A 20,885-nucleotide genomic window follows, 5' to 3' on the forward strand; every position below is an offset into this window, starting at 1 on the left:
TACTTTACATACGACCAGAATTTCTTCGAATTTTCTACCAAATTTCGAGACAATGTTTCGTTGTGGAACGTATTAAAGTCATCTCGCATCGAAGTACGTGCCAAATTTCGCGCGTCTGTAAATTTTAGCCCATCTTCGGGATTTCGCGTACTTCTGAACATCGCATGCTTTTTCCGTTGCCTCTGCAACAGCGTTCGGACCTTTTTTGTGTACCACGGGGGATCCGTTCCATCTCTTACCAGTTTATGAGGTATGAATATCTCAATTGCTGTTGCTGCTATATCTTTGAATTTGAGCCACATCTCGTCTACACTCGCATAGTCAGTTCGGAAGGAATGGAAATTGTCTTTTAGGAAGGCTTCTAGTGGCACTTTATCCACTTTTTTAAATAAAATTATTTTGCGTTTGTTTCTGATGGATTTGGAAGAAATGGTATTGAGCCTAGCTACAACGACCTTGTGATCACTAATTCCTGTATCAGTCATGATGCTCTCTATCAGCTCTGGATTGTTTGTGGCTAAGAGGTCAAGTGTGTTTTCGCAACCATTTACAATTCGCGTGGGTTCGTGGACTAACTGCTCGAAATAATTTTCGGAGAAAGCATTTAGGACAATCTCGGAAGACGTTTTCTGCCTACCACCGGTTTTGAACAAGTATTTTTGCCAACATACCGAGGGTAGGTTGAAGTCCCCACCAACTATAACCGTATGAGTGGGGTATTTATTTGTTACGAGACTCAAACTTTCTCTGAACTGTTCCGCAACTGTATCATCGGAGTCTGGGGGTCGGTAGAAGGAGCCAATTATTAACTTAATTCGGCTGTTAAGTATAACCTCCACCCACACCAATTCGCACGGAGTATCTACTTCGACTTCACTACAAGATAAACCACTACTGACAGACACAAACACTCCACCACCAATTCTGCCTAATCTATCTTTCCTGAACACCGTCTGAGACTTCGTAAAAATTTCTGCAGAACTTATTTCAGGCTTTAGCCAGCTTTCTGTACCTATAACGATATCAGCTTCTGTGCTTTCTATTAGCGCTTGAAGCTCAGGGACTTTTCCAGCGCAACTACAACAGTTTACAACTATAATTCCGACTGTTCCTTGATCCAAGCACGTCCTGTAATTGCCAAGCACCCTTCGACATTGCAGCCCATCCCGCACTTTCCCGAGGCCTTCTAACCCAAAAAACCGCCCAGTCCACGCCACACAGCCTCCGCTACCCGTGTAGCCGCCAGCTGAGTGTAGTGAACTCCTGACCTATTCAGCGGAACCCGAAACCCCACTTACTATGGCGCAAGTCAAGGAATCTGCAGCCAATACGGTCGCAAAACCGTCTGAGCCTCTGATTCAGACCCTCCACCCGGCTCTGCACCAAAGGTCCGCAGTCGGTTCTGTCAACGATGCTGCAGATGGTGAGCTCTGCCTTCATCTCGTAAGCAAGACCGGCAGCCTTCACCAAATCAGATAGCCGCTGGAATCCAGAGAGAATTTCCTCAGATCCAAAGCGACACACGTCATTAGTGCCGACATGTGCCACCACCTGCAGCTGGCTGCACCCTGTGCTCTTCATGGCATCCGGAAGGACCCTTTCCACATCAGGAATGACTCCTCCCGGAATGCACACGGAGTGCACACTGGATTTCTTCCCCTCCTTAGCCGCCGTATCCCTAAGGGGCCCCATTACGCGCCTAACATTGGAGCACCCAACTACCAGTAAGCCCACCCTCTGCGATTGCCCGGACCTTGAAGGCTGAGAATGATCCTCTGAAACAGGGCAGGCAGCTGCATCTGGCTCAGCCAGAGACAGTGCCTGAAACCGGTTTATCAGACGCACCGGGGAGGCTTTCTGATCAGCCTCCGGGGACGCCTTTCGCTGCCTGCCACGCCTTGGAACGACTTCCCAATCAACCACAGGCGAGGGCTCAGCCCCACTGCGGGCAGCAACCGGGGCAACCACAGCGGCAGACCGATCTGGGGACAGACGGGAAGAGGTTGACATCCCCGTGATACCCAAGTCCGGCTCCCCACAGTGGTGCCCATTGGCAACAGCCTCAAGCTGCGCGACCGAAGTCAGCGCCGATTGCAGCTATAATACCTATAGGTATTTCTGTTTGGCAAATATATAAATGTAGTCGAAGTAAACATCTGAGAAACTTCACTCATGACGACTTCCTGATAAAATAATCATCATCATATTATAGTTCTTATATACTTTGGACGTCGTCAGTGTATGGGGCGATCTGTAGTATTGCGAACAAAATAAATTTTCAACTGCCAAGATCGCTAAGATCATTTATTAATATTGCTGATCAGTTTTGGCAATTCTCTGTTGCCATCTGTGATCTATTTTTACATACAGAGAAGACTGTGTAATGATGTAAACACAGATCTGATTGCCGAAATCAGTCCCCTATATGACTGAATGATTTCAGCGATCTTGGCAACTGGAAATTTATTGTGTTTTTATTATAGTTCCCTTAAGTAAATCAATAAATCTGTGAATGTAAATACAAACCACTTCAGGTCTGAAACCCTCACAAGACAAGATTGCACAGACTAAACAGAGGATATCCAAAGGACAGCACTGTGTTTTGTCCCAGGTCGTTAAATAGTTGTGAAAGTGTTATGGAGATCCTGAAGTATCTTAAGTGGTAGTCGTTGCAAGAGAGGCAATGTGCATCACCATGTGATTTACTGTTGAAATTCCGAGGGAGCATTTCCCGAAAGAGCGAACCAATAAGTTGCTTCATCCTATATACATTTCGTGAAAATACCAGTCACACAAGCCTAGAGAGATTCAAGCTTGCACAGAGGTTTACCAACAATTCTTCTTTCTATGAACCATTCGTGATTGGGATGGGACAGGGATGAAAATATGATGGTTCTCGATGTGTGCTCTGATACACATCGCAAGGTGGCTTGAGGAATATAGTTGTACATGTCTACGTTCATATCATGTATTATTTGCTTTCCTATGACTAGTTCCGCTATGCCAAGAAGACTATATATAAATCTATGTGTGCAAATTGTGGCAGACAACCATGGTCGCTGCCTCCCTTGCAGGTCATGCTTGCTTTCACAATTTTGTGTCCACCAAGGCTTGGGGAATCTTTTACAGATATTCACAGCTGAGGCTCAAGCTGATGCGAGTCAAGATGAGGATCAAATTTAACTGGGTATTTACTGCATTGTGTCATCCAGAAGAACATTAGAATATACATTCCGAATAAATTCTGAGTTGCACAGCGCATCACACACGAATCTAATATCTAAATAAACTCTCACTGGCAAATCTAATATAGTAATAAATAATAATAACACGTGACCTTTAGTGACGTGTTTCCATTAATTCCTAAGTCGCTCTCTCCCTTGCAGATCTCGTCCCCCAGTTACACCTGATAATTTCGTTTTATCAGTTTATGTGTCAGATTGTCTTATCCTCATAGCAATAGCCTCAATGCACTAACCATGAAACTGGAGCACCCAGGTAGGTTGTTCACACCCACGGTTTTCTCCTGCTATTTTTCTTGGTATACAGCACAGCCTTTACAAATTCAAAGTAAATAAATACTTTATCATTCCATCAGATTCGAAATCTGTCTAATTTTAAAGTGTCCCTATAACGAAACAACACACAAGAAATAGGATGAAAGCCAAAACTTTGAAAGTCTCTTTTAGTTCGAGTGAAGTGAGTTGTATTATAGTGGCACTGACAACTAATTAGATACAAATGAATCAGCTTTTGTTCCAACACTTTCTACGATCAGCACTAATGCTCTCTGTAACACAAATCAACTGGCATAAACACCTATGAAACAGCCTGTTTGCCTCAGACTGAAGGGCACGTTGCAGAGACGTCCATGAATCTCCTAAGCAGCTGACGCTAACGCTGTCACACCACACCGAGGATATTGAGGAAATTTGCTTCTCTGGGATACTGGTGCTGGTGCAGCCCCTCCATACTCCTACAAAGCCCGGTTGCACTCCTCGCCATACCCGCTGCTGCCAGCCTTCCTCAATTACCGCTAGCTGATCATCAATCATCTGCAATGCCCAGGTACCGCTACAGCGTAACCCACAGCGCTGCTACCATCTACTCCGCCAATAAACCCTCGATGTCAACAACACCTACTACATTCATATTTTTCCTCATACTCGACTGCCGTTTTATTGTTTTATTTTTTATTTTGAACACCGCTAATTATAAAAAATTAAGATATTGTATCAGAATTCTAATTTCATTTTATAAAGGGAGAATGAAGAAAAATCAGATTTTCATGACGATTTTTGGAGCGAAGAAAGACTTCTAAGCTGTAAGACGAAATACGATGTTCGAAGTCCTATGAGGACTGGAGTTCAAGTTCAGAGACACGATTGTCTAGAATATCTTTGCAAACAAAGTGGAAGCAAAACAATTGGAAGACGAAGAAAGACGAACTTCTCTTAGAAAAGACGAAAGAAGTATTGCAGCTTTTCGCCACTGTTGCCTAACGTGTGTCTCGAAGATGCAATCAAGGAAGTAAAGATTCTGAACACAAATGAAAAAGCAAGTACCAATGCTAAGGTTGGTAGACATTGTTCTTTTTCCTGAAAGTAGGAAACCCATAAAACAAATGTTGAATGAAATTGATATGCCAATTAGGGCAGAATTTGGGTTAAGGTTAAACAAAGACGGAAAAGATAATGAGTACTGAGAAGAACGATCACTTACTAAACACAAAAACTGGAGAAGACGCAAGACCATAATTGAACAATTTCTGCTGTTTAGCAAGCATGATTACACAAAATGTCCCAAGCAAGAAGGTTTGTTCAAATGGTTCAAATGCCTCTGAGCACTATGGGACTTAACATCTGAGGTCATCAGTCCCCTAGAACTTAGAACTATTCAAACCTAACTAACATAAGGACATCACACACATCCATGCCCGAGTCAGGGTTCGAACCAGCGACTGTAGCGGTCGCGTGGTTCCAGACTGAAGCGCCTAGAACCGCTCGGCCACAACGACCGGACGAAGATTCGTGAGGTTGAAAATAGTTTTCTTTAACAAGAGACATTTACTGGTACCAAATATTGGTACAGAACTCAGATACAAGTTGCATGAGGTATCAAGCAACATAAAGTTTCGAGAAAGAGACCGAGCGAGGTATCTCAGTGGTTAGCAAGCTGGACAAGTACCCAGACAGACGACAGTTCAAACCCGCGTCCGATCACACTGATCGAGGTGTTACGTGATTTCCCTAAATCGCTTAAATCAAATACCGTGATGGGTCCTTTGAAAGAGCACGGTCGATTCCTTCTCCATCCTTCTCTAATCCAACTTGTGCTCCGTGTCTAATGACCTCGTTGTCGACGGGACGTTAAACACTAACGTTCTCCTCCTCGAGAATCAGTATTAAAATGAGGAATCAAGGAATATAGTACAACCTTATTGTCTGTCGCTCACTTAGCAACCAGGTTAGACTAATTACAGTGTGCACATAGACTTTTAAGCAGTCATTCTTCTCACACTCTATACAATAGTGAAACGAATAAACCTTAATATGTGGTATATGGGGTGATATCCTCTACTATGCACTTCGTTGTGGTTTGCAGAGCATAGGTATAGCTGCAGCTGTACGTTTCGATAAAAGTTTGTTAGTCACATTTTAATAACTGAAGCTCAGTTTACAACACGTTAGCAGCCCGTTAAGGGAAGCTGAATAACCAACAAACATTTTGTTTTGTACTTGTATTTAGTCTTGTGCTCCGACTGAGAGAATGTCCTACAACAACGAATATTTGTCTAATTATTTATTCAGGAAAATCCAGAAAAAAATGTTCCCGATTTTGATAACCCCACAAACGACGCCTTGGCTCCAAGTAAAGTGCGGTGTGTGCACTGTTGGAAAAGGTCGGGATTTCTCTAACGTGGCAAAACAATTATGCGGAAATTTCTAGCCAAAACCTCCCATCTGTCGAGAAAATTCGGTGACCTAACAAGGATGTCGATAAGTTTAAGCATAGCAAAAAAGTGCTATGGAAAGAACATTAAAATGCCGTCAAGAGGGTATGTATCTATTTGGTGAGACAGCAGTGAAATACAGGATTTCTAGCAATACAGAAGCTAGTATGAATTTTCGTGAGACATACAGTATTGCTCAAACTGATGTGTAAATATCACTCGAACTTATGTGTAAATAGCATTCTATATGATCTATGCATCTTTACACTAGCTGCTTGAACAGTACGAAACTGAAAACACGTACTTTCATCTACATGACTAATCTGCAATTCACTTTTATGTGCTTGGCAGAGGGTTCATCGAACCACAATCATTCTATCTCTCTAAAATTCCACTCCTGAACAGCGCGCGGGAAAAACGAACACCTAAACCTTTCTGTTCGAGCTCTGATTTCTCTTATTTTATTTTGATGATCATTCCTACCTATGTAAGTTGGGCTCAACAAAATATTTTCACCTTCGGAAGAGAAAGCTGGTGACTGAAATTTCGTAAATAGATCTCGCCGCGACGAAACACGTCTTTGGTGTAATTACTTCCATCCCAACTCACGTATCATATCTGCCACACTCTCTCCCCTATAACGTGATAATGCAAAACGAGCTGCCCTTTTTTGCACCCTTTCGATGTCCTCCGTCAATCTCACCTGGTAAGGATCCCACACCACGCAGCAATATTCTAACAGAGGACGAACGGGTGTAGTGTAAGCTGTCTCTTTAGTGGACTTGCATCTTCTAAGTGTCCTGCCAATGAAACGCAACCTTTGGCTCGCCTTCCCGACAATATTATCTATGTGGCCTTTCCAACTGAAGTTGTTCGTAATTTTAACACCCAGTACTTAGTTGAATTGACAGCCTTGAGAATTGTAGTATTTATCGAGTAATCGAATTCCAAAGGATTTCTTTTGGAACTCATGTAGATCACCTCACACTTTTCGTTATTTAGCGTCAACTGCCACCTGCCACACCATACAGTAATCCTTTCTAAATCGCTTTGCAACTGATACTGGTCTTCGGATGACCTTACTAGACGGTAAATTACAGCATCATCTGCGAACAACCTAAGGGAACTGCTCAGATTGTTACCCAGGTCATTTATATAGATCAGGAACAGCGATGTCCCAGGACGCTTCCCTGGGGAACACCTGATATCAATTCAGTTTTACTCGATATTTTGCCGTCTAGTACTACGAACTGCGACCTTCCTGACAGGAAATCACGAATCCAGTCGCACAACTGAGACGATACCCCATAGGCCCGCAGCTTGATTAGTAGTCGCTTGTGAGGAACGGTGTGAAAAGCTTTGCGGAAATCTAGAAATACGGAATCAACTTGAGATCCCTTGTCGATAGCGGCCATTACTTCGTGCGAATAAAGAGCTAGCTGCGTTGCACAAGAACGATGTTTTCTGAAACCATGCTGATTACGTATCAATAGATCGTTCCCTTCGAGGTGATTCATAATGTCTGAATACAGTATATGCTCCAAATCCCTACTGCAAACCGATTTCAGTGATATAGGTCTGTAGTTCGATGGATTACTCCTAATACCCTTCTTAAACACTGGTGCGACCTGCGCAATTTTCCAATCTGTAGGTACAGATCTATCGGTGAGCGAGCGGTTGTATATGAGTGCTAAGTAGGGAGCTATTGTATCAGCGTAATCTGAAAGGAACCCTAATCGGTGTACAATCTGGACCTGAAGACTTGCCCGTATGAAGCGCTTTGAGTTGTTTCGCAACCTCTAAGGCATCTACTTCTAAGAAAGTCATGCTAGCAGCCGTTCGTGTTTCAAATTCTGGAATATTCCATTCGTCTTCCCTGGTGTGTTTTTTAATTTATGTTTTGATTTTAAGATTCTTTGACATTGGAAACCACCCACATTCGGGCGACTTAGTCGATGGAGGATCTGGCTGTTCTGGCCTTAGAGTCTCTGTACGGCTAACAGTTCTGCAGACGTTGGCACAAAGTTTTCTACAGAATTGTCATAAAAGCTCAAATTCTAAGAAGATGAGCACAAGAGACATTGTTCTCACATTCTCAAGATGAACCGAGTAACAGACGAAGTAACGTGAAGATATACTTGTCAAAGTTTGTTACGTTTGTGGAGTAACATGCCATGGAATGATCGACTTCTGACAACTCGAACGCCACTTTGACTCACGTTCACCTGCCTACGGATAAATATTCCCGTATTTGAGACTTATTTAATAACCATTATTGTCGCCCAGCCGCCATCTCTATTGTGGCAGTAATGCAAACATCAGCAACAGTTTAACAAACCACGTTCTACTGCGAATCTTTATCGTTTTACCAGGGCGAATAGAGCGCAAAGAAGATTTTCACTTCCCCGTAGAATTACTAACAAAGTCGATAAACAATAAAATCTTCCACTTAACTCTAGTTGTATACCGGTGTTTCCCATTCGCTACACTGGCGGTTGACGTACGTTGACAGTGCTGAAGGAACAATATATTTCAAATGCACTGAAACACATTATTCCATCATATACCCGAAGTACCTTCAAGCATGGAAACAGAACAATGTGGTGCACTGATGAAAGCACCGAACCTACGCGAAATGCGAGAACATCGTGATTTAGTTTTTCAATGGTTTCGCTAAATCGCTTACTGTAGATGCCAAGAAGGCACCTTTGAAAACAATATGGTCTTGCATTTATAATTAGTGATCTAAAGTCCTATCGAAAGACGTAAACCTCCTGGAATTGAATGAATTTCTAGCCAGTCCTACAACAAGACACTCCTTAAGGATCCGCCAAACGAAACAAATGCAAAAGGCCACAGATTGTCCTAGAAGAAGAGTTGACGAAGTTCCAGTAATCATTCTCTTACAGCTATGTAAAGGGTCACGATGTAATTTCTTCCTTTATGATTACCTTATGATTCAATATCTACACACACATACACACACACACACACACACACACACACACACACACACACACACATACACACACACGCACACAAACACACAAACAGACACATTTTTAATTTTTCTCAGTTTGAAGAAAGGTTTCTGAGTAGTTTCACTCGGTTATCTTGAGAATACCGGAAGTGGACATCACCTCCCAAATATTGCCAATTGGGAATCTCTTCGCTGCACCTAGAACTTGATTACATTTAGCTGAAAGTAACCGAATTTTGCAACAGCGCGCTTTGATCTCATAGACAGGAATTATAGAAGAAGAAACATCGAAGGAATAGTTTTTTTACGTTACATTGGAACGCATGATTACGTAGCTTCTTAAGAAGCTTAAAATCTTAAAGCTCTGCCATGTGTCCACATGACGGACACTAGGAACGAATTGTTGCGTATCCCAATAACGGTGTGGAGCTGTGGCGGTTAGTCACTAAGTACTGAGCTTTCGAGTGTCAAGGATGGGTAAACGTTTAACATTTATCAATGATTCTTAAAGTATCGATACTGGAACCTAGGTGGCTACACACCCGCGCAAAATGCTGCAGTCCCCGAGAGCGGAAATGTATTACGACTGCTATTAATCTAGAGGAGAAAAAAAGCATCAGTACAATTACAGAGAACACCAAAATGTTAACAATGACTAGCACATCTCAATATTTGGGGTACTGTGAGTATCGACTAAGTAGCATAAAAATTGTTACCACGACAACACATCCCCTATCATCACGCTGACTGAAGACAGTAACCAGGTTTGGTGATCAGACGAGTCACACTGTCTAGCTCGCTTGGTGACTCTGAGTATATGTGTGTTTGGCGTCAGCATCGTGAGGCTGTGAATGACTTCAAATGGTTCAAATGGCTCTAAGCACTATGGGACTTAAGATCTTAGGTCATCAGTCCCCTAGAACTTAGAACTACTTAAACCTAACTAACCTAAGGACAACACACAACACCCAGCCATCACGAGGCAGAGAAAATCCCTGACCCCGCCGGGAATCGAACCCGGGAACCCGGGCGCGGGAAGCGAGAACGCTACCGCACGACCACGAGATGGGGGCCACACAACTTCTTCCTGTTTTCTCGATTGATCTGTCTTCAGTTTTTCAAAGCCTATGCACTGTGGCAACTTATAACTAAATCTGAGGGGGGTGCGATGGGGAGGTTCCCTTGTCAGTGGCGAGTGAAAATGTGTTCCGGACTGGGACTCAAACCCACCATTTCCTGCTTACTATGCATTTGCGTTAATCGCTGCGCCATCCTTTCACAGCGTTTATCGAAAATAAGCGGACTATCTCAGCACGCTCCCTGGCCGTCTCACTTTCCCATCTAACGCCACCTGTTCGCTGTCCCCTTCTATGTCATCCACGCTCGCTATTTTCAGATTTCCCGCTGGAGGTCGAACGTTAATGTGCATCCGCACAGAAGCTTGTGGATTTATTGCTCATCGAGGCGAATGAACTATATGAATGTGTGGTGTCTGTTCTTTGGAACATGACAGACACCACGTATTCGTATAGTTTCTGGCTTAGGCTGCGCTTAGGTGACGGCTGTCTTACCTTGGGGGCAGCGGTGACCAGCGCACAGCCCGCTAGCAGCAGCAGCAGCAGCAGCAGCGGGGGCCGCGGCCCTCTTCCTGTGGCAGTCATGGCGCCCTGACTGTGTCACCTCGCGCTGGGGCCGCCTTTTTAAAGCGGCCGCTGATTGCTCCCTGACGTCACACCGTCCACTGTTCCCCGCTAGCTAGCCCCAGCACGGGACGCTGCTTAACTGAGGGACGCAGGCTAAGTCCTCCATAAACCACACCGCCTCATCCTCCCTTCTGAATGTTGCTGGGATCAATGTGGTCCGATGACGGTGCTGCGCTGCCTACTGGCCAACGAAATTGTAACACCACGAAGTCCGCAAAAGTTGAACTTCACTATGCTACGTGGGGACTTCAGAAAGTAATTTACACAAGTAATAAAATTCTTTTGGGTCTGTGAGCGTATTATCAATGCGTAAAACTTTCGATGTTTCGGCCACTATTGTAAATGGTCTTCCTCAAGGTGTTTTCTTCCGCTAGTTAGCTTCGGAATTTCTACACACTGGCAATGTGGTCAGAGACCCAAAAATATTTTATTGACTGTGACTATGGCCGCAGAAACCTACCCACAAATTTAACTTACACATGTCCTCCTGGGCTAAGACAACAATAGTGGCACATTGTCAGAAGAGAATGCATGTTCCGGGTCTCCTGCGGACATAGTTCTGATGCGATGCACATAACACGCGCATAACAGTGTGGAATGCGAGTAGCGCTGTTACTGGGAACGTACTCCAAAGTTCAAGTAAGCGGGGCAATGTGATTCTTGCGGGCAAAACGTCTACATAGCAAAGAGATTCACCGTGAAATTGTGGTGGTATATGGACCAAACGCAATATCTCGTCAGACGCAGTACAATGGTACCAACATTTGAGCAACGCCGCACAGACACGGGTGGTGCTGACCGAAAAGTCCCAATCTTGCACAACGCTGTTTCCATTTTTTCGGTAAGCTGAAAGAACACGCGGAGTAAAGAGATTTTCCCACGACGAAGACGTTCACACGGCGATCCTCGAATGGCTCCGTAAGGCAACGAGCGCATTTCTATAACCGAGGAACTGAACGATTGGTAGGAACCTTCCGTCTGTTCTTTACAGCCACTTTATGACTATGCTAAAAAAAATAGTGTCATGTATCTGTGTCACTTTGATATACAACAATAGTTATTTGACCTGCCACAATCATGCGTATCTTACTTTGAGAGGGCCGGCCGGGGTAGCCGAGCGGTTCTACGCGCTACAGTCTGGAACCGCGCGACCGATAAGGTCGCAGGTTCGAATCCTGCCTCGGGCATGGATGTGTGTGATGTCCTTAGGTTAGTTAGGTTTAAGTAGTTCTAGGTTCTAGGAAACTGATGACCTCAGCACTTCAAAAATGGCTCTGAGCACTATGGGACAACATCTGTGGTCATCAGTCCCCTAGAACTTAGAACTACTTAAACCTAACTAACCTAAGGACATCACACACAACCATGCCCGTGGCATGATTCGAACCTGCGACCGTAGCGGTCACGCGGTTCCAGACTGAAGCGCCTAGAACCGCACGGCCACAAGGGCCGGCTCCCTCAGCAGTTAAGTCTCATAGTGCTCAGAGCCATTTGAACCTTTTATTTTTCCTTTGTAAGGTCTCCTCGCAACTACTTCGAGATGCAAACTATTAGCATTTCACACAGCTACGCAAAGTATTTGTCAGTAACAACCTCTGCAATCTGTAAATAAGTAAAGGCCAGTTTATCCGTGAAAATCCTTCGCTCTACATCTTGATCAATCACCGATAGGTAATAAAGTAATCGATGAATAGGTAAATTCAAATAATCATTTGTAAAAGGTATTATATTTTGAATAGTGGTAATAAATAGTAGTCTAACTATAAGCAATCAATATCACTACATACAATATGGCTAACTCTAAACTATATAAAAAAGCAGATACTGCCTTCATTAACTTTATTTTTAAAACTTCTTTATTTTATATAAATTCTTTGTAAACTATATTAGCAATTATAATGTGATCATCGTTTACTTTTGGGCTGTATCTGTCTTTGTCACAAACATAAAATATCACTCAAAAAGTGAACTCGTAAAAAAGCGGCCTATAATTGTTTATGCCAAAAAAAACCATACACACACACACACACACAAGCACGCACGCACACACACACACACACACACACACACACACAGGCACACGTTCAGGTAAATAGAATCTTGCCCTTTGAAGGTTTGATCTTGCGCTTTATTACTGGCCATAGCGAAGGCTACTTTTATTGGACATTGTTTTCTTACCATTTTCGCGCAGTACAGAATGCTTGTTCGAAGAAAATGAACAAATTCAGCCACTGACGAGCATAATAGTAAAATCAGATTCTCAATAGACGGCGCCTTCTAAGTTCTTTACATCGACATGTATGACCGAAATCGCATGAAGACCACTTTTGGGTAGAGAATCCAGGCAGCTGCAACAGCTTTAGTGAGTGTTATTTACACAGATTGTCATATTTCAACAAGAATATAGAATGACTTCAGAATGTATATGAATCCGACAACGGCAGGATAATTACCTATCGAGACTGAGGTTCGTCATTCTGCGATACAGCAGCTCGCGTTTGTCAGGATCTCAAAAGATGCACTCAACTATTGCCTGAGAGGACACATTTACAGGGTGATTTTTTCCACCGTGTACAAACTCTAGCTTGATCTACGAGATGATACAGAACAAAAAAAGTGGAATGAATTTATGTCCGGAACTGCATGGTCGTATGTAAAGTACACAAGTCCACTAAAAAGACAGCTTAAACTACACTCGTTCGTCCTCGAAACGTGCAAAAAAGGGCAGCTCGTTTTGTATTATCACGTAATAGGGGAGAGAGTGTGGCAGATATGATACGTGAGTTGGGATGGAAGTCATTAAATTAAAGACGTTTTTCGTCGCGGCGAGATCTATTTACGAAATTACAGTCACCAACTTTCTCTTCCGAATGCGGAAATATTTTGTTGAGCCCAACCTACATAGGTAGGAATGATCATCAAAATAAAATAAGAGAAATCAGAGCCCGAACAGAAAGGTTTAGGTGTTCGTTTTTCCCGCGCACTGTTCGGGAGTGGAATGGTAGGGAGATAGCATGATAGTGGTTCGATGAACCCTCTGCCAAGCACTTAAATGTGAATTGCAGAGTAATCATGTACATGTAGATGTAGATATTTCCACGTAAGAGACCGGTTATTCGATCATACATTGTTACAGAGGCTGCAGTCTAGTAAGCTCTGTACCATGCAGCCACAGTTACGGTATGTGTTGAAAATGGTTTTCCATGTGCCTCAACGCATTCGCGTACGCGCCGTAGCATGTTCTGTCTCACACGTTCACATCGGCCAGGCTGAATCCGAACAGTGTCAAAGGCAGCATAAATACACTGCTCCAGTGTCTCCACATCTGGAATGGGCTCTGCATACACGATACTTTTCAGATAGACCTATAACCAGAAATCGCACGGGTTGAGATCTGGTGAACGAGCAACTGAATCCTATCTATTGACCAGGGAAGAAAAAAAATTTGGAAATTTCTGGTAAGGTCTTATCTGACCAAACTGTTGAGGTCACCGGTCCCTAAGCTAACACACTACTTAATCTAACTTACACTAAGTTACGCTAAGGACAACACACACGTCCACGCCCGAAGGAGGACTCAAACCTCCGACGGGGGAGCCGCGCGAACCGTGACAAGGCGCCTCCGAGCGCTCGGCTACCCCGTGCGGCGACCAGGGAAGACACGACTGAGATGAGTCCGCACGTTAACGGCGAAGTGGACTGGAGCACCGTCATGTAGCAACCACATAACCCTTCGAATCATCAAAGGCACTTCTTGCAACAGGGGAGGCAAAGTCACCCGCAGAAACGCCGATAGTTCCGCCCTGCCGGCCGCTGTGGTCTAGCGGTTCTAGGCGCTCAGTCCGGAGCCGCGCGACTGCTACGGTCGCAGGTTCGAATCCTGCCTCGGGCATGGATGTGTGTGATGTCCTTAGGTTAGTTAGGTTTAAGTAGTTCTAAGTTCTAGGGGACTTATGACCTCAACAGTTGAGTCCCATAGTGCTCAGAGCCATTTGAACCATTTGAACCAGTTCCGCCCTGTTAGGAGACGTGGAAGGAAAACTAGTCCCAAAATACGGTCGCCAGTGTTCCCGACCCACACATTCCGACTGCACCAATGCTGATGATTAGCTGTCAGCATACGATGACGGTTCTGCATACTATCGCACAGAGACTCGTATGAAAGCTGCAGATACCAGTCCGCATAAAGCTGGTCTCATCTGTCAACAGGATGGATAACACAAATCCCGGAATCGTTGTTGCCTGGTGAAGAAACCAGTGACACAACTGCTCCCGGTGTGGAGAGTCTGTCTCTAAAATGCCCTACACACGCTCTAAGTGATAAGGATAGTAACAACTGTCATAGTAAAGGTTCCAACGGTCCTCTGGCTTACCCTGTTCTGGCGGGCTAACTGCCCGGTACTGACACGGCGGTCGCCTTCCACAGTGTTATCGTGTTTTCTTCCGAGTCTGATGTCCGAACACGATTCCCTGTTTCCTGAAATGACCCTGTCTCAGACAAATAGCGAAACACTGTTCAAAGTATTGAATGCTGTCGTTTTATCTGAGGGGATAGCTCTCCTCAGACAACCTTGTTGCCCGCTACCCTTTGCCACTTGCCTTTCCGTAAGTAAACTTGTCGGCAAGCTCTCGAGTCGAATACGGAACCATTGTATACAACGCTCACTACAAGGTGAGTCAGCACGAGAAGCAAATCGAGCACAAATTTACCAATTACTATGGCAGGAGAGGGCGCTAGTGCATGACGTATGAGAAAAGCACCACTCTCTAGGAGGAAACTACGCATACTGTAACTGTGGCTGCATAGTACAGCTCGTATTATACCGCAGTCTCTGTAACAAAGTATGCTTGAATAAATGGTCTCTAGAATGGAAGCCATGCATTTACCGACATAAGTTTATTAGACCTTCTTTGTCCCGTATTCTCTCATCGATCAATCCCTAGAGTTTGTACACGGCGGAAAAAATCACCATTTACTGTTTGATCGGCTGTACAGCGACGTCAACTCCCTTGAGTCAGGAAATCCACAAGGACAGCGCGACGATGTCTTGAGCACGGCAGACTGCCAAGACGACGACCATTGTTTCGGCTTCCACAGAGGCGACAGCAGAGGGGGCTATATTGGTGTACTCATCGACAGAGCTTGACACGTGTTTGGCACCTCGTTTTCTCAGACGAATCCCAGTTCCACGTGCAGCATGACGATGGATCTATCCACCTGGGTAGTTCCGAGCAGAACGTATTTTGCCAAATATCATTCGTCATTTTTATATGGGCAACAGCACATGGTGTGATGATTTGATGTGCTATTGGGTACATACGCGACCACCTCTGGTTCGCATAGCAGCTACTGTGATCAGCAGTTGTTACATTTATGACGTATTAAGGTCGGTGGATGTACTCTATCTTCGACGTTTTCTTGACATTATTCAAAAAGATATCGCTAGACAGCATGTTCTCATGCTGTTCTGACCTACCTCGATGCAGAGGATGATCGATTGGTACCGTGATCAGCACGTTCTACAGATCTCTCAAACATTAAAAACATTGAAACTCCCTGCAGATCAAAATTGTGTCAGATCGAGACTCGAAGTCGAAAATTTTGCCTTTCGCAGGCAAATACTCTAATGACTGAGCTAACTACGCACGACTCAGAATCCGTCATCGCAGGTTTACTTGCGCCAGTACCTTATCTCCTACCTTCCAAACTTCACATGATTTTTCCTGCGAAACTCGCGAGATTAGCGCTCTTGGAAGAAAGGATATCGCGGAGACATGGCTTAGCTACATCCCGAAGGATTGTTATGGGGCGTGAATCGCGCTCGAGTAGCTCAGCTGCTACAGTACTTACCGGCATATGACAAAGATCCCGGGTTCGAGTCTCAGTCTGGCACACAATTTTAATCTTCCAGGAAGTTTCATGTCAGCTCACACTCCGCTGAAGAGTGAAAGTTATATCTGGTTATGGTTCGCCGAGAGATGACACACCACCAGTCACCAGCCACTATGAATGATGAATTATGAAACAGAGTAGATGCACTATGGATTGGCGTATCCGTATCTGTCATCCAAGCTCTGCGGAACTCGATTCTTCGTCAGGTTTCTGCCAAAGATGGCAGCTGGGTGTACTAAATTTCAGTCTCTGCATATCCGCAAATCACCTACAAATTTTATCACCTATTCCTTCCACTGTACTGTATAAGCCCAGTAAATAGGGTTTCGTTGTTGCAATCCTATATGGCGTTACAGTTTTAATGGCTAACATTCAAACCTCTACTGGTTAATAAATCATCTTAAAAGAATGAAACTGGTCCACATAAGCCAGGACTACTGATACATTAGTATATATAAACCATAAAAACACAGGAGAACTGCTGGATGTCAGTAATTTCCTGCCACGATATTTCGGCGCAGAGTCTTCTGGCCATCTTCAGGTGAGTACCGCTGTAGTAGTACTGGCGAATACGAGCTGAGCTCTGCTATTTAAAGCCATACTGATGTGACATTGCGCATGCGCTGCTCAGCGTGGGCGTTCTCACAACAACTCCGTGCGCTGCGCCGCGCGCCCTCCACGGTAAAAGCTTGGCGTATCGATATCAGGTCGATTTTCATCTTTATGCAGATAACTACGTCGACTACGAAGTTTCTCTATAACAGGATTCCAAGCAGAGTTTAGCTGATAACCGATATCTCGATTGATGAGAGTCTTATTTCCACAGATTCATTGATAATCGAGCTCCAAAAGTTTGATGTATGGACCAAAATTTTTGTGCCGTAATTCTTGGAGTGGTCTGTGGAAATACTATGTTCGGCGATTGCGGACTTGGTGGGTTAGAGAAGGCGAGTATGCCTTTGGTGTTCCACAATGCGTTCCTGCACAGTTTGTGTTGTTTGCCCTATATATCATTTGCCACATTCTCACTGAATCTTGTAGACACCTGATTTACGCAGGCCCAGGTCGTCTTTAAAGGATCCCACCAGTGATGAAATTTTGGAAGGAGAGCGAAAGATGACTCTCACTTGATACTTTCTCAATATTCTGCCTATCTGTGAAGAAATATTCCCAATAAATGGTAGATAAGCAGTCGACCTGAAGGCCTCTTCCTTTTCCGTCGTTTGTAGGTCTGGATCACTCTGTTCACTTGCCTAGTTGAAAAGCCATTCTTCAGAAATACTTTTTGCGCGTGTTCCAGTTCCGCTTGAAGACTGTCGGCGTCAGAGATGGTATGGGCACGGTGGACTAAGGTTTTGAGAACGCCCATTGTTTGTACTAGATGCCACCATCCAGCGTGCGGTCTAGGGCGTCTTGTCACGGCCCGCGAGGCTCCCCCCGTCGGAGGTTCGAGTCCTCCCTCGGACATGGGTGTGTGTGTCGTCCTTAAAGTAAATTAGTTTAAGTTAGATTAAACAGTGTGTAAGATTAGGGACCGATGACCTCAACAGTTTGATGCCATAAGACCTTACCACAAATTTCCTATTTGCTCTTGAAAATATCCGCCCATGAAAAAATGGTTCAAATAGGTCTGAGTACTATGGGACTCAATATCTGAGGTCATCAGTCCCCTAGAACTTAGAACTACTTAAACCTAACTAACCTAAAGACACCACACACATCCATGCCCGAGGCAGGATTCGAACCAGCGACGGTAGCAGTCACGCGATTCCGGACTGAAGTGCCTAGAACCGCACGGCCACCGCGGCCGGCGCCCATGAAATATATCCATTTATTAGCAGTTAACTTGCTCACTCAAACCGTTCCCTGCTTTGAAGAGTGGTGGCTGGTACTCAGTGCCTTCTTGTATAGCTACACACCATCCTCGCAAAATCTTCTGCACACAGTACTCGAATTTATGGCCCCTCTAGTGGGTGCAGCAAAAGAGTCAGTAGTTAGATGAGTGTCAGTCCTATCCCTTCGACTGCATAACAGCAGATATCGGCTAAGAGCGTACGCCATAGTCTTCGGCTGCCTTCGGCTGAAGCTTTTGTTTGCTGAACTTGTCGCCATAAAGTGTCTGCTTTGTGAGCAATTGTAGGGTCAATATGAAACCAATCAGCAGTCTCTTGACTTTCATTCTTCACTACAGTACATACTGTGAAAGATATGTTGACGTAATTCTACGAATTTGGTAAACAACTTATTTTCTCTCAGAGCATCGAATGTCATCTGACTCTTAAACACACAGTTGATGTAAATTTATAAAAACACTCGTAATTTCCACATGGTTACTTTGTGCAAAGCAATTACGGTAGCAACATAGAAAACTTTGTGCCATTTACTTTATGTGTTCCCGAGATATACCTGTAGTAGAGTTTTCGTTGTTGTTGTTGTGATCTTCAGTCCTGAGACTGGTTTTATGCAGCTCTCCATGCTACTCTATCCTGTGCAAGCTTCTTCATCTCCCAGTACTTGCTGCAACCTACATCCTTCTGAATCTGCTTAGTGTATTCATCTCTTCGTCTCCCTCTACGATTTTTACCCTCCACGCTGCCCTCCAATGCTAAATTTGTGATCCCTTGATGCCTCAAAACATGTCCTACAAACCGGTCCCTTCTTTTTGTCAAGTTGTGCCACGAACTCCTCCCCAATTCTCTTCAATACCTCCTCATTAGTTATGTGATCTACCCATCTAATCTTCAGCATTCTTCTGTAGCACCACAATTCGAAAGCTTCTATTCTCTTCTTGTCCGAAATAGTTATTGTCCATGTTTCACTTCCATACATGGCTACACTCCATACAAATACTTTCTGAAACGACTTCCTGACATTTAAATCTATACTCGATGTTAACAAATTTCTCTTCTTCAGAAATGCTTTCCTTGCCATTGCCATTCTACATTTTATATCCTCTCTACTTCGACCATCATCAGTTATTTTACTCCCCAAATAGCAAAACTCCTTTACTACTTTAAGTGTCTCATTTTCTAATCTAATTCCCTCGGCATCACCCGATTTAATTTGACTACATTCCATTATCCTCGTTTTGCTTTTGTTGATGTTCATCTTATATCCTCCTTTTAAGACACTGTCCATTCCGTTCAACTGCTCTTCCAAGTCCTTTGCTGTATCTGACAGAATTACAATGTCATCGGCGAACCTCAAAGTTTTTATTTCTTCTCCAGGAATTTTAATACCTACTCCAAATTGTTCTTTTGTTTCCTTCACTGCTTGCTCAATATACAGATTAAATAACATCGGGGAGAGGCTACAACCCTGTCTCACTCCCTTCCCAACCACTACTTCCCTTTCATGCCCCTCGACTCTTATAACAGCCATCTGGTTTCTGTACAAATTGTAAATAGCCTTCCGCTCCCTGTATTTTACCCCTGCTACCTTTAGAATTTGAAAGAGAGTATTCCAGTCAACAGTGTTAAAAGCTTTCTGTAAGTCTACAAATGCTAAAAACGTAGGTTTGCCTTTTCTTAATCTTTCTTCTAAGATAAGTCGTAAGGTTAGTATTGCCTCACGTGTTCCAACATATCTGCGGAATCCAAACTGATCTTCCCCGAGGTCCGCTTCTACCAGTTTTTCCATTCGTCTGTAAAGAATTCGTGTTAGTATTTTGCAGCTGTGACTTATTAAACTGATAGTTCGGTAATTTTCACATCTGTTAACACCTGCTTTCTTTGGGATTTGAATTATTATATTCTTCTTGAAGTCTGAGGGTATTTCGCCTATCTCATAAATGTTGCTCACCAGATGGTAGAGTTTTGTCATGACTGGCTCTCCCAAGGCCGTCAGTAGTTCTAATGGAATGTTGTCTACTCCCGGGGCCTTGTTTCGACTCAGGTCTTTCAATGCTCTGTCAAACTCTTCCCGCAGTATTGTATCTCCCATTTCATCTTCATCTGCATCCTCTTCCATTTCCAGTACATCGCCCTTGTATAAACCTTCTATATACTCCTACCACCTTTCCGCCTTCCCTTCTTTGCTTAGAACTGGGTTTCCATCTGAGCTCTTGATATTCATACAAGTGGCTCTCTTTTCTCCAAAGGTCTCTTTAATATTCCTGTAGGCAGTATCTATCTTACCCCTAGTGAGATAAGCCTCTACATCCTTATATTTGTCCTCTAGCCATCCCTGCTTAGCCATTTTGCACTTCCTGTCGATCTCATTTTTTAGACGTTTGTATTCCTTTTTGCCTGCTTCATTTACTGCATTTTTATATTTTCTCCTTTCATCAATTAAATTCAATATTTCTTCTGTTACCCAAGGATTTCTACTAGCCCTCGTCTTTTTACCTACTTGGTC

At 43.9% G+C, this 20,885-nt stretch overlaps 1 protein-coding gene across 1 annotated transcript in view; it reads right to left on the reverse strand.

Moving 5' to 3' along the window:
- The window catches only part of LOC126269996 (aminopeptidase N-like), a 244,468-nt gene extending 233,863 nt beyond the window's left edge, over window positions 1-10,605 (reverse strand). Inside the window, exon 1 of the mRNA XM_049974035.1 lies at window positions 10,505-10,605. Within this exon, the coding sequence (XP_049829992.1) occupies window positions 10,505-10,594 (90 nt within the window). The 5' untranslated portion in view covers window positions 10,595-10,605. The remainder of the gene's footprint in view (window positions 1-10,504) is intronic.
- Between the last annotated feature and the right edge of the window lie 10,280 nt (window positions 10,606-20,885).

The sequence above is a fragment of the Schistocerca gregaria genome, chromosome 1 (assembly GCF_023897955.1).
Source record: "Schistocerca gregaria isolate iqSchGreg1 chromosome 1, iqSchGreg1.2, whole genome shotgun sequence".
NCBI lineage: Eukaryota > Metazoa > Arthropoda > Insecta > Orthoptera > Acrididae > Schistocerca > Schistocerca gregaria.